This window comes from Pseudonaja textilis, chromosome 3 (assembly GCF_049901715.1).
Source record: "Pseudonaja textilis isolate UNSWEBS1 chromosome 3, rPseTex1.2, whole genome shotgun sequence".
Classification (NCBI taxonomy): Eukaryota; Metazoa; Chordata; class Lepidosauria; order Squamata; family Elapidae; genus Pseudonaja; species Pseudonaja textilis.
The window spans coordinates 121,203,216-121,217,752 of NC_141992.1; the positions used below are offsets into that span (position 1 = coordinate 121,203,216).

The 14,537-nt window shown below is 38.7% G+C and overlaps 1 protein-coding gene across 4 annotated transcripts in view; it reads right to left on the bottom strand.

Annotated features, from left to right (window-relative positions):
* Positions 1 to 14,537, bottom strand: part of CDH18 (cadherin 18) — a 653,626-nt gene that overhangs the window by 203,936 nt on the left and 435,153 nt on the right. For 3 of the 4 annotated variants that reach the window (XM_087930730.1, XM_087930731.1, XM_087930729.1), the window contains one exon: positions 4,573 to 5,054. In XM_087930730.1, the coding sequence (XP_087786856.1) occupies positions 4,573 to 4,800 (228 nt within the window). In that variant the 5' untranslated portion in view covers positions 4,801 to 5,054. Of the gene's footprint in view, positions 1 to 4,572; positions 5,055 to 7,580; positions 7,692 to 14,537 lie in introns of those variants that run through there. The other variant, XM_087930732.1, reaches the window with a different exon arrangement.

Sequence of the window (14,537 nt, forward strand, 5' to 3'; positions counted from 1 at the left end):
TGCTGGGCCTCTTATTTAGTCCAATAAGACCTAAGTTTTTCTTTTTTGGGAAAAAGCATCTGAATATAGAGCAAATAAACATAATAGTGTGACTTTTTTCCCCTCTCTTTCTCTGGAATTTGTTATACCTAGACCCTTAAAGGCATATCTTCTTGAAAAACAATAGCAAAGTCAAGTCATGGGAAAGATGTATGATCTGATAAAAAACCCAGCTCATAGATCTGTTCTAGATTTAAGGACTGGTTAAATCCTAAGCGGATATTTGCATTGATTTATATCCGTTATTTTTATTTCATGGTGTTTTGAAACTTTAAATCTTTTTAAGGCCCTCTCCCCTTATCATTACCAACCTTGTTTGCAAAATTAATTTAAAACAGCTACTGAACCCATTCTGATGGTCTTATTCTGTCTATATTCCTAAAACAGAAGTAAAACATACTTCATAGTGCAGTACTTTCACTGGAGGACTAATCTTCAGGTTTTTATAAGCTTAATTGGTTGACCAGTATGGAGAGATGGTGAGAGCAGTCCTCTTCACTCTGGGCAGAACCCCCCCCCCTCCCCCCAGGGTGGGTGGGTTATTTTACATTTGTTTTATTTTACCTGAGACTCAAGCTCAGGTAGGCAAGAAAAGGCTTGGCCTACCTGAGGTTATTAAATTATTTTAGCGATCATATAAGAACCCATAACTTACAAAATGCAGCTAATGTGGATACATACAGCCAATGTTACATTTCAGAGAAATTGTTTGGCATAAGTATGTGAAATAGGAGTGAGTGTGAACTTATGCTTCGTTATCATTAATGAGTTCTCAAATTGATTTTGAACTAATTATTCATCACTTATTGATTTGAAATACTTATTTTCAAAATAGCAAAATCTGACAGTATAGAATTATTCATTAAATCATGAGGGGGAGACCCTCTAATTTGCAACAGTCAATAGTTTCATATATGCAAACTGCACTTTCTTTCTTTCACATATGTAGCATTCATAATTTCTTGAAAATAACAGGAACACACAGAAATACACAGAGAAACACACAGATCCAAACACAGTGTTCCTATTATTTAAACATATATGATTAGATATCATATATCTAAACATATATTATAAAACATACAGGTGAAACTCAAAAAATTACAATATTGTGCAAAAGTTCATTTATTTCAGTAATGCAACTTAAAAGGTGAAACTAATATATGAGATAGACTCATTACATGCAAAGCAAGATAGTTCAAGCTGTGATTTGTCATAATTGTGATGATTATGGCTTACAGCTCATGAAAACCCCAAATCCACAATCTCAGAAAATTAGAGTATTACATGCAATCAATAAAACAAGGATTGTACATAGAACAATATTGGACCTCTGAAAAGTATAAGCATGCATATGTACTCAGTACTTGGTTTGGGCCACTTTTGCAGCAATTACTGCCTCAATGCGGCGTGACATGGAAGCTATCAGCCTTTGGCACTGCTGAGGTGTTATGGAAGACCAGGATGCTTCAATAGCGGCCTTCAGCTCTCCTGCATTGTTTGGTCTCATGTCTCTCATCTTTCTCTTGGCAATGCCCCATAGATTCTCTATGAGGTTCAGGTCAGGTGAAAAAAGTCCCCAACACTTTTGAATGGCCTTTTCCTGACAATCCTCTCCAGGCTGCGGTCATCCCTGCTGCTTGTGCACCTTTTTCTCCCACACTTTTCCCTTCCATATAATTTTCTATTAATGTGCTTTGATACAGCACTTTGGGAACATCCAACTTCTTTTGCAATTACCTTTTGAGGCATTCCCTCCTTATGGAGGCTATCAATGATGGTTTTCTGCACAACTGTCAGGTCAGCAGTCTTTCCCATGATTGTGATTCCTACTGAACCTGACTAAGAGACCATTTAAAGGCTCAGGAACCCTTTCCAGGTGTTATGGCAGGAGTGGGCAAACTACGGCCCGCGGGCCACATCTGGCCCATTGGTCATTTTAATACGGCCCGCCTCTGAAAAAAAAAAAATTCCCCTCTGAAAAAAAAAGTCGGGGGCCTGCCAAAAGAGACCCTGTGCCGCACGCCAAAACATCGTACACACAACACAGAGCTGGGCAGCCACTTCCCTGGTGGTGGGGCTGATGTCACCGCCCAGGGAACACCCACTGCTTTCCCTCACCAGGGCCGGGCGGTGGCGTGTTGCCCTGCGCTGCATGGACCCTGCCTGGCAGCATGCTTCTCGGCTGGTCTCAGCAGAGAAGGAGGAGACCAGCTGGCTGGTTGGGGGAAGCTTTCTGTGCCGAAAGAGGCAGCTACTAATCTCCAGCTTTGCTCTGCTTCTCCAGTGGTCTGGCACCACCCTGTTCTATGCGCCGGCTGCTCGGACTTGCTGGGCCTGACACATAGAACAGAGCATGCTGCAGGCATCTTGCGACAAGCCCCAGGACTTGTGGTCACCTGCTGGCTGGCCAGGCCAGGCCGGGCTGGAAGAGGCACATTCTCCAGGAGAATGAAGAAAGCATGCTCCGGGAGGGCATGTGCCGGGCAGGTGGGTGGATGTTCCTGGACCACTTAAAGGTCAACTTTAAGAGTGCCCCCGTGGAAGAAGCCGAGCAAACGTAGTGGCGGCAGGGGTGACGGGGCATGTGTGTCCCTCCACAAAGTGTATGAAGGGAGGCAGACACCGCACCTCTCAGGAAAAAAGTAGGTGCCAAAACCCTGGCTGTCACCTGGGAGGGGACCGTGGAGGGACCCATCACATGCCCTTGTTGCCCCCGCCACCTCTACTTTTGTTCTCGTTCTTGGCTTCTTCCATGGGGGCGCTCTTAAAGTCAATCTTTAAGAGCTGGAAGACATTTTGTTAGATCGCCACCAACTCATTGTTGGGAGAGGTGTAGCCCCTGAATACACTAGAAGTCTTGGGCAAAGTTCTCTGACTTTTAAAACGCATCTGTGCAGTGTTTGCCTCCCTTCATGCTCCTTGTGCATGCCGGGAGCACCTAACTGGAACAAAAGAGAGCAAAGTTGACTGCTATGAAATGAGCACCTTGGCTTTCCCTCTTGCTCCTCACAGTTGCCCTGAGCTGGTGTGATTCTTTACTTGGGCAGCCAGACACCCGCAGCAGGGCCCGCAGCAGCAACAGGCAGTTCTGCCCGGGCTCCACTCAGGTGTCTGGCTGTCAGGAGTTGCTACCGCTGGCGCAACTCCGCATGGCTCCAGTCACGCGTTGCCTTGGGAAGGGAAAAGCAAAACCAGGAGCCGCTGAGCCTGAGCCTCCGGTGCCACTGCTGCCATTGCAAAGCGCCGCCGCGGCTCTTCCTTTTTGCCTTTCCCTTCCCGAGGCAACGCAGGACTGGAGCTGCACGGAGCTGCGCCAGCGGTAGCAACTCCTGACTCAGGGGGCCTCTGAGGGGAGGGGAAGGAGGAGAAGAATGGGGGGAAGAGTGGGGGGGTGATTCCCAAAAAATCTTGTGCTGACCCGGCCCGTCTGTCAAATTTTAAAAGTCAGTGAGGCCCCTGACCCAAAAAGTTTGCCCACCCGTGTGTTATGGTTTCATTAGCTGATTAGAGTGGAACACTTTGAGCCTAGAATATTGAACCTGTTCACAATATTTTAATTTTCTGAGATTGTGGAGTTGGGGTTGTCAGGAGCTGTGAGCCATAATCATCTCAATTATGACACATCGTGGCTTGAACTATCTTGCTTTGCATGTAATGAGTCTATCTCATATATTAGGTTCACCTTTTAAGTTGCATTACTGAAATAAATGAACTTTTGCACGATATTCTAATTTTTTGAGTTTCACCTGTGTATCTTAATTATATCATTCACATTTATAGAATGGTATTAAAATATTGTCTCTTATCTGTCACATCATTACTACTTCGTAATCATGAAGGTCTGGCATTATTCCCAATTTAAATAAATACAAAACAAATTTGGTAACATATGAAATATTTGGGTAAATCAGCCGATATTCTAACAGAAATGCACAAACACACAAAACCAGGTAACAGAGCCATATATAAAGATTGCTCTAAAAAGTCAGTGGTTCTCTAATCATTAATTCTATTCTGGATTATAACATTCTCCTACTATAACTTAAAACCAGAGTGAAATTCAAATTCATGCAATTCACATTGCTCCTGTATCTACAACAAACATAAATTCTCTAATATTACATTGCTAGAATTTATCCTCACATTAGCAATAACTGGCTGTTTATAAGGAAATATTCCACAATTAAGTGAGATGTTCTTTCTAGAAATAGTTTCTGTGGAATGTCAAAGTACTATAGCGAATTTACCAAATATAGCAATAGTAATAGCACTTCATAATGCTTCATAGCCCTATCTAAGCGGTTTAGAGCATATTTCCCTCAATAATCTGGATCTTCATTTTACTGACTTTGGAAGGATGGAAAGCTGAGTCAACCTTGAGCTAGTGAGACTCGATCTGCCAAATTGCTGGCAGCCGGCAGTCAGCAGAATCTCATTCTAACCACTGTGCCACTATGGCTCTGGTGTAACATCTGCCCTTGTTAATTGTGGCATAGAAGGCATTTGTACAACACTAGAAAGAGAGATTACCTTTCCAACATATTGTGGATCCGGTCCCATGTGCTCTTCTAAAACAAAGAACTGGTTCCATACCCATCCACGTTTGGGGCGATGGTGGACTTCTGTTTCCCCCTCTATATGTTTAGTTTGATTTCTAGTCACCTTAATGGAGCCATGATGTGCAGTTCCATAACACCTCTGCACAAAACAGAGACAAACTAGGACTGGACAGATGCAAGATGTGCTCGTAATTCTCATTGTAGGATCACTTTCCAATTCAAAGTGCTTCTTTCTCTGTTTTCCACTTTCTCTTTCCCACTATAATCCGTTCATAGTCTCCCATGGATGAATGAAATAACCGATTTAAAAAAACAGTCCATAGTCCAAAGTTTGTTTTAGCTTGTCCATGATTCAGTTGCCCATTGGTCTGTTCACATCATGAAAAGCCTAGTGAAGAAACTGCTAGCATTGGTGATCTTCACAACTAATTGTTGAAGCCACACATTTTATACCTAGTGGAAAAGAAAAGAAAAAAAAAACATTATATATTACTAAGAACCGAAGTCTCAGTTTTCTACTTTGAATAATGAGCATTTATCTTACAGTATTAGATGGTTATGCCAAGGAAGTATCCCACAGAATCCTTTTGAAAGAATGAATCTGTGAATTGGGTGGAGATGTATATATATTTATGCATTTAAAATTAGTATGTGTGTCAAGATGAATAGAATCAAGAGAGCACAACTACAAGGATTATGAAGCCCCCATATACACATTTAGTTTATTTATGAAGGTTTACCAGTCATTAAAAGTTCTGAAGCACTGGTCAGGTAACACGATTTCCATACATCATGTTTGTTTATGCTCAAGGCTCTATAAATAGTGTTTGTCATCCCAGCTCAAGACAGATTATGAGAAGTAAAAAAAAAAAAAAAACTGTAGAAACAGTCCCATATGCGTTTCTTCTGGAAAATACAGAACTTTCCACATTACTGGGCAACACATAAAGACAACTGTTAAACAGTACCTGGATGATATCTCCAGGCATGGCACAGCATTTTTTGAGCCAACTGAATCTAATTTGCACTTCCCAAATTAGTGTGAATTGGAATTCATTTACCTCCTTCTCTACTATATATTTTTTCTAATGTTTTTAGGGTAGTCAAAAGGTTTGAATAATTTAAAAAATAACTGTCTAAATATATATTATAGAAATAAATATAAATCTTATGCCTTTTTAAAAGTCTGCAAAAGTAATTGGATATTTGATATGATGGACTGAAGTTTTAAAACTCTAGAACAGACTGATTTTAGACTTACCAGGGCACTCCTAATCATTCTGCAACACAGCTAACCCCAAAATCTAACAAAACAACAACTACAAATCACACACAAAAAAACTTTTCATTCCCATGAGTACCATTATCTTATGGTAATATGGTAGGAAAAAATGAAATAATACATAATCAGTAGCCAGTAGAGGAAATTTTAAGATACACATCTTATCTGGGGATATCTGGGCAAGTTCTTGGAAAACAATAACAAAGTCAAGTTACAGAAAAGATATAGTATCTGATAACAAATCCAGCTCCATGATAGGGTATGAATTTTCTTCTGTCTTTCTACACATACATTTAAAAGTGATAATTCCCACTGGAAAAAAGACTGGTTACAAATGTGTGTACTTTGTCCAAGTACACTTCTGTCAGGCGTCATCAGGACAGAGAGCAAAGACCAGCCCAGTCTTTTTCTACTAATTAAGGAAGGAGCTACCACCACCACCCCCATGCATATATTTTCCAATACAAATGAAGCAATAACAGCAAGATGGCAACCTAGCTTCTCTCCAAAGAAAAGAATAAACAATGTGAATAGTTTATATCACTTCATATACAATGCTTCTAGCCTTTGCTTTCATTTTTCCTTCCAAATAATTAATCCTGTTAGATAAAGATCAGTGTTTTTACATGTGCATTGTTCTTTGCTATCGCCTAGAAATATATTTGTATTAGGAATATTGTTAACAATATTCTTCTTTTTTTGAATATCTCACTTTTTCAGAAAACAAAACATAGTATACAGACTTTGATATTTCAGCTTTTGAAATCTGTATATTTTTTCTCAGTCAGAGGGAAGTAATAAAGCTTTTGTTGCATATTCCTATTGTTCCTTTTCTTTTTCTTTTTCTTCTTCTGTACATGGCAGTCTAAATATTACTGAATGTGTTTCAAAGTACAAAGATCTTTCCCAAAAATACTTTATCAGAGTTCCATTTCTTAAAAAAAAAAAAAAAAACAGAATTAGTCGCATAAGATTCATTATTGGGTTTCCTATGTTTTTCCTATGATTTTTTAAAAAGTAATTCCTTAAATGGAATACCATTTAAGATACACTTTTTCTTTTCAATAATAAATTATATTCTTGAAATATCATTTTATCTTCATTCAAAAACATTTTTTTCTTTTTTATCTCTTTATCACAATTCAGAATCACTTCTACTTTACCATTCTGAAGTCTTCTTAGATAAATTGTCTTTAGAGGACCTCTCTTTTACTTTTGTTTTTACTTTTACTTTTGTTACTCCAATTCCTTTTATCCTCATTATTCATTCCATAAGACATTAGGTTCCTCAGAATTAATTCTTTGATTATGATAATTAGTAAGGTCCAAAGAAATAAATATTAATTGTGATGAAAAAGAGTCCGGTACAGAGAACTCATCTTTCTGAGGAAGACAATAATACTAATAGGCAAACTTTTGTATTCTATTAATTAGAATGAATGTCAACTTTGTAGTAATTTTGGCACTCCTGAGAAAAGTTCTTTATCGAATATCACAAACTAGCACAATATAGTACTTTGGATTAAAGAAGTATGTGCTTTATTTGTGCTGTTCCTTGTTTAAAAGGCAATTGGTTTTAACTGCAATTATTGGAGGTAAAGATGAACTGTTGATTACTAAGCTTCCCTAGGATATACTGAATCTATCCTTGACAAAATGTAACTAAGCATGAAACTAAAAAAAGAAGTTAAAAGTACCTCTGGCTTTTCTTCCTCATGCTAGAGAGAAAAGCATGCATTTCCACTGAGCTACTTTGGACTTTGTCATCACCTGGGAATCTCCATGAAATAAATTTCAGGACTCAGAAGAGAGTCACAGAAAGGTGAAATTAAAATAAATAATAAACAAGACCTGGGTGCTAGTTGTGGGAATGGAAGGATGAAGTTTTCTAGAATAGCTGAAAGTTATTAGAATATACCAATTCCTGCGTATTGAAGCAGAAAAGTGCTAATGATTTCCCAGGAACCCAACTCTGGCACGGTGCTGCATAGTTAATGAAGTCTCACTACTAGGATGGCACACAGGTGCAGCACATATGCTGATCCATTGTGAGAACTGCACACTGTTACCAACTGCCTTGATTCATATATTATCAAAATGCTGGCCATGCACTTGTCTGAATTTAAGAATGTTCACAATAGATGCTGTAGCATGCATGCAGGGTCTGCCGCAAGTAATTATGAACAGCTAGCCCTACCCTCTTAATCCTTGCTGCTTTGAGTGATGATGACTCAAGGAGAATTTTGGACATTCACAACTGCAAACTCTATTTTATCATGGGATATCTACAGGTAAAACTCAAAAAAAATAGAATATCATGCAAAAGTTCATTTATTTCAGTAATGCAACTTAAAAGGTGAAACTAATATATGAGATAGACTCATTACACGCAAAGCAAGATAGTTCAAGCCATGATTTGTCATAATTGTGATGCTTATGGCTTATAGCTCATGAAAACCCCAAATCCACAATCTCAGAAAATTAGGGTATTACATGCAATCAATAAAACAAGGATTGTACATAGAACAATATTGGACCTCTGAAAAGTATAAGCATGCATATGTACTCAGTACTTGGTTTGGGCCACTTTTGCAGCAATTACTGCCTCAATGCGGCGTGACATGGAAGCTATCAGCCTTTGGCACTGCTGAGGTGTTATGGAAGACCAGGATGCTTCAATAGCGGCCTTCAGCTCTTCTGCATTGTTTGGTCTCATGTCTCTCATCTTTCTCTTGGCAATGCCCCATAGATTCTCTATGAGGTTCAGGTCAGGCGAGTTTGCTGGCCATTCAAGCACAGTAATCCCACAGTCTTTGAACCAGGTTTTGGTGCTTTTGGCAGTGTGGGCAGGTGCCAAGTCCTGCTGGAAAATGAAGTCAGCATCCCCATAAAGCTCATCTATGGAAGGAAGCATGAAGTGCTCCAAAATCTCCTGGTAGACAGCTGTGTTGACCCTGGACTTAATGAAACACAGTGGACCAACACCAGCAGTTGAAATGGCTCCCCAAATCATCACAAGACTGTGGAAACTTCACACTGGACTTCAAGCATCTTACAGTGCATCCAGACTCTGGGTCCTTGGTTTCCAAATGATACGCAAAAGTTGCTCTCATCAGAAAAGAGGACTTTGGACCATTGAGCAACAGACCAGTTCTGTTTTTCTTTTGGCCAGGTAAGACACTTCTGACATTGTTTGTTGTTCAGGAGTGACTTCACAAGAGGAATACAACATTTGAAACCTATGTCCAGGATCCGTCTGTGTGTGGTGGCTTTTGATGCACCTCAGTCCACTCCTTGTGAAAGTCCCCTACACTTTTGAATGTCCTTTTCCTGACAATCCTCTCCACGCTGCAGTCATCCCTGCTGCCTGTGTACCTTTTTCTCCCACACTTTCCCCTTCCATATAACTTTCTATTAATGTGCTTTGGGAACATCCAACTTCTTTTGCAATTACCTTTTGAGGCTTTCCTTCCTTATGGAGGGGGTCAGTGATGGTTTTCTGCAGAACCGTCAGGTCAGCAGTCTTTTCCATGATTGTGATTCGTACTGAACCAGACTGAGAGACCATTTAAAGGCTCAGGAACCCTTTGCAGGTGTTATGGCTTAATTAGCTTATTAGAGTGGGACACTTTGAGACTAGCATATTGAACCTTTTCACAATATTCTAATTTTCTGAGTTAGTGGATTTAGGGTTTTCATGAGCTGTAAGCCATAATCATCTCAATTATGACACATCACGGCTTGAACTATCTTGCTTTGCATGTAATGAGTCTATCTCATATATTAGGTTCACCTTTTAAGTTGCATTACTGAAATAAATGAACTTTTGCATGATATTCTAATTTTTCGAGTTTCAGCTGTATGTCACGTATTTAGGATATTAAATGGTCTAGTAGAGATTTGATTTCCATCATTAACAGAGTTCCTAAAGAGTGAATGTGCCAAAAACTAACATAATATATTTTACTAACTCTGTGTGTGTGTGTGTGTGTGTGTGTGTGTTTGTGTGTGCATGTGTGCACATGTGCGTGTGTACACGCACACACTCACACAGACACACACACACACACACACACACACAATTGTGACCATACATTTGTTGCAAAGTGGATAAACATCAGGGGTGGGATTCAATTTTTTTAACAACCTGTTCTGTGGGTGTGGCTTAATTGGTGGGCATGGCTTGGTGGTCAGGTGACTGGGTGGACCTGGTTTGGTAGCCATGTTATTGGCTGGGTATGGCCAACTCAGTATCACTCACATTGAGGCACGCATCTCCTCACCCGGCCTCTCATAACAACAGTTGTAAGTGTGAAAAATGGTCATAAGACACTTTTTTCAGTGCCATTTTAACTTTGAATGGTTACTCCAGACAAGCAAAGTACCAGCAAAGGAGGGGAAAATAACTCCAGAGAAGTTCCAGAGACATGAAGTCTAGTCCTGCCAAGAACGTAATAAGTGTTAATGGAGAGGCAGTTTCTGTAAGCAACACCAGAATGTTTCCTTCCTGCCTTCCTTAAAGGATTAGGCCAGTAATTTCTTCTAACAACCAGTTCTCCAAACTGCTTAGAATGTTAACAACCAGTTCTAGCAAACAGGTGAAAAGTGGTAGAATCCCACCCCTGATAAACATCCCTTTGGCTGTGAAGATAAGAGGAATCAGGTCCTTGGAAAAGCAAAGCCAGAGCACTGGCTTAAAAAGATTATCAAAAAAGGAGGATTATCAATAAAGTTTATTGTAAAAAATAAAAACTTTGTTTAAAAAAAAAAGAAAGGAGTATTGGGGCAGAAAGCACTGATAAACAATAAGGATAAGAAAATAATACATGAGATAGAATATAAAGTGAGGAAATCAGTTAGCAGTTAAGTAATTTTCAAATCATGCTCAAACCAAACTTCAAAAGTATATAGAAAGGCTGCCTCAAAAGAAAAGGCAAATGCCCTGAATCTTTTTGCCTGCTTGATTCAAAATGCAAATCAGAAAGGTAGCTTCTAGCAACTTTCCCTCATCAGTTACCAGAGAAAGAGCATCAGAATTAAGTACTTCAATAAGATTCTTTTTCTCCTTTCCTCCAAGTTCCCTACTCATTCTCTTACATTTAAGTGTAAGGGAAAAGTGGATAATTTAATAGCATAGGAGAGCCAACCTGATGTAGTGGTTAATTCACCGGGCTAGAAACCACAAGAACAAGAGTTCTAATTCCACCTTGGCCACAAAAGAAGCTGTGTGACTTTAGGTCAATCTCTCAGTCTCAACCCTAGGGAGAAGATGTTGGCAAACTCAGGGGTGGGACTCTACCATTTCACACCTATTCCCTAGAACCGGTTGCTAACATTCTGAGCAGTTCAGAGAACCAGTTGTTAGAAGAAATTACTGGACTAATCCTGTAAGGAAGGCAGGAAGGAAACATTCTGGTGTTCCTTACAGAAACTGCCTCTCCGTTAAACCTTATTATATTCTTGGCAGGACTAGACTTCCTGTCTCAGGAACATCTCTGGAGTTTTTTTTCTCTTCCTTTGCTGGTACTTTGCTTGTGTAGAGTGACCATTCAAAGTTACAGTGGCTCTGAAAAAAGTGACTTATGACCATTTTTCACACTTACGACTGTTGCAGCATCCCCACAGTCTTGAGAGGCCAGGCGAGGAGATGCGTGCCCCTATGTGAGTGACATTGAGTTGTCCATGCCCAGCCAGTCACATCACCACCAAGCCACACCCACCAACTAAGCCATGCCCACAGAACCAGTTGTTAAAAAAATTGAATCCCACCCCTGGGCAAAATACAGCCCAAAAATGTTACCAACTGCAGGAACATATCTCTATAGTTGCCAGGAGTCACAACTAGTCTGAAGGTAGAAAGAAAACAGGGATGTCATATGTCATCACACCCTGTCAAGCAAGCATAATTTTAGGTGATTTTTTAGAGTTTTACAAATCACTCAATTCCCACCTGTTTTCCTCAGCAGTGCTACAAAGAGACCACAGGGTCTGCATTTATATGAAAGGAAAATTATTCTGAATTTAAGATGAATCTGTACTGACCCTGCACAGTGAGTAAACAGGATCTCTTTCTTTGCCTCATTAGCAATGCACAATGAATCTAAAATTACTCTCCCATTATATAAATTAACTGAAGAGGAAAAATCCCGCAGTCGTCAAGTAAATACAGTATACTATATGCTTTTGTGAATAGCAGATTTTTGTTGATATTGATTTTATATCTCAACTGAGTTAAGGAATAGCTGAAGTTGTATTGTACCGAAGCAAGATAGAATCAGAAAACAGTTTATCTTATTTGAATAATCTAAATTAATCAAATGCAGCAACTAACCAAATTATGTGGAGTTAAAAATATTAATTATTTGATCACCCTGTAGCCATATTAGAGGTAGAAGTATGGAAGTACAGGGATCTGAAGATTTTCCATTTAACTATAAACAAGGATTTAATGCGAAAGTAATCCAAATGCAGCTTTGATGGGAAACAGGATGAAATGAAATATGTAAAAAGGTGGTCATGCAGTGAGATGAAATAGCTACATCAAAACTCTGCAGGGGTTTATTCTGACTCTCGAAATTTAGACTTATCTATTGAGTTTTATCAGAAAGATATACAAGGATTATTGGCAGACAAATCAAAGTAGGATTTTTTTAGGGCAGAAAGAATGAAAACCATGACTGTCTTCATTAAGCCAAAAAATGTTAATCTCTAGACTTTGTTTGGTCCAAAACAGATAGAAGACATACTCCTTCTAGTCTTTTCTTGCTTGGTCTGCTACAATTCCATTTATTAAAAGCCAGTTCTAGTGCAGTAAATTAATGTAATATTTAGCTAGCATAATAGGAAGAAGCTACCTGAGATTTACTGTTGCTAATGCACCATATTTTTTCCATTATTTCCCAAACTCAGCATAAGGAAAGATAACTTTCAGTAAAATAAAATAACTTCCAATATTGCCCAACATTTGGGGAATGCTATTACTTGGAATTTTGCTCACAAGAGCGGAAAAACCCACTACATTATTTGTATTTATTTTTATCCTACCTTTATTATTTTCTTATCTAGTATATCTTTCTCTCACTTCTTTAAAAAATAACCTTAAGTAAATAATAAATATGTTAGTAGTAAAAAATATATACAAAGAAGAAAACTTCAAAAATCCTCTTGAACATTTAAATAAGAAAGCAGGGACTTAAAACTAGTGCCTAAAAAGATTTGCCTTTAAAATAGCCATCACATGTTAAAATTAACTGATCAGTAAGCCAACTGAACAAAAAGAAAAGGTATAAAAAGATAAGAGGAATATAGCAGCTTTGGTCAAAGGAAAAAGTTGCCAACTATTAAGAGGCTTTTTCTTTCTTCCTCCATTTCAGAAATGAGCTACATGAGGCTCTCTCTTCAATTTCTTTCTTCTTCTGCCTCCATTGTTCATTAGTCAGATCCAAAACATGTCTGCTATCAGTTTCTTTCTCTCAGGTAGACACAGGATTTTGGTAAAGCATAGCTTTTGCTTGAGGGCTATCTCTCACCTTTCCCTTTTGTTCACTCTCTCCAATTCTCACCTCAACAGTTGCGAGCACTGAGCATACTTCTCTGTGAAGCCCATCTAATTTTCTTCTTTTTTATGCTAGTATATTGGCAAAAAGAAGCACTAGGTGAGACAAGTGTTCATACTGCAGGTGTTTTTGGCTTTCTGCATTTTATAGTCACATTTGAAATGCTTTTATGGATTCTGTTAACAAATTGACTGACAAGTTTCATCCCAAAGTACTCATTTGCTAGAAAGTAACCAGGTGAGCTTGTTCCATCTCCACTAACATCAAAGAATGCTGTCTAACATGCAGTAAGCACATTTCCAAACAAAGCAGTGGGCTGCAACCACTTATGTTGTTGTTATTGTTGTTGTTGTTGTTAGTATTATTAGTATTTCTGACAATACCTTCAAGCATTAACCATTAACTTCAAAGAGTTCCTTGAAACCATGCTTTGAGAAGTAGAACTTTGATTTGCAGAATGCTACATACCATATGAATAAATAAATCATGAAAAAAAATTGATGGAGCAGAGAGTCCTTCTTCATACCATAGTGAGACACAGAGTGGAGTGAAAATTGAGAAACTTCAAAAAATGATGAACAAAGAATAAAAGAACACAATTTACACATGATAAATAATGTCACAATGCTGAGTTTTTCCCACACACTCTGCGTGTATTTGAGTTTTGCATGACCTTTAAAATTTTATTCTCATAGCAGAAATATAAACAGATATTTTACTGCAGTCTATGTGTGTATATGACAAAGCAGGGAATGATTGGCAAAACAGCCTTAAATTACTCAAGAACTCATTAATTAAGGCTTAAGCAATAAAGCCCTTTATCTAATTTTAGCTGTCCTTTTAAAGCTGATTTCTAAAAAATCTTTTGCGTAAGTGTTGATGGGAAAACCAGCTTTGGTAGCTTAGCTGCTGGCAAAATGCCCAACAGCTGAAGTCTGCAATTCATTTGTGGTTTGTTTTTCTCAGCCAGCTAAAGTCAAAAGCAACCAATGTTCTTCACCTTCAACCAAGCACTCACAGGCCAGACAAATTAAATTTTCTAAAATGTTTGAAAGCAATTGTTTACTATCCTCTTCTCCCCATTATTTTTTATGTCTC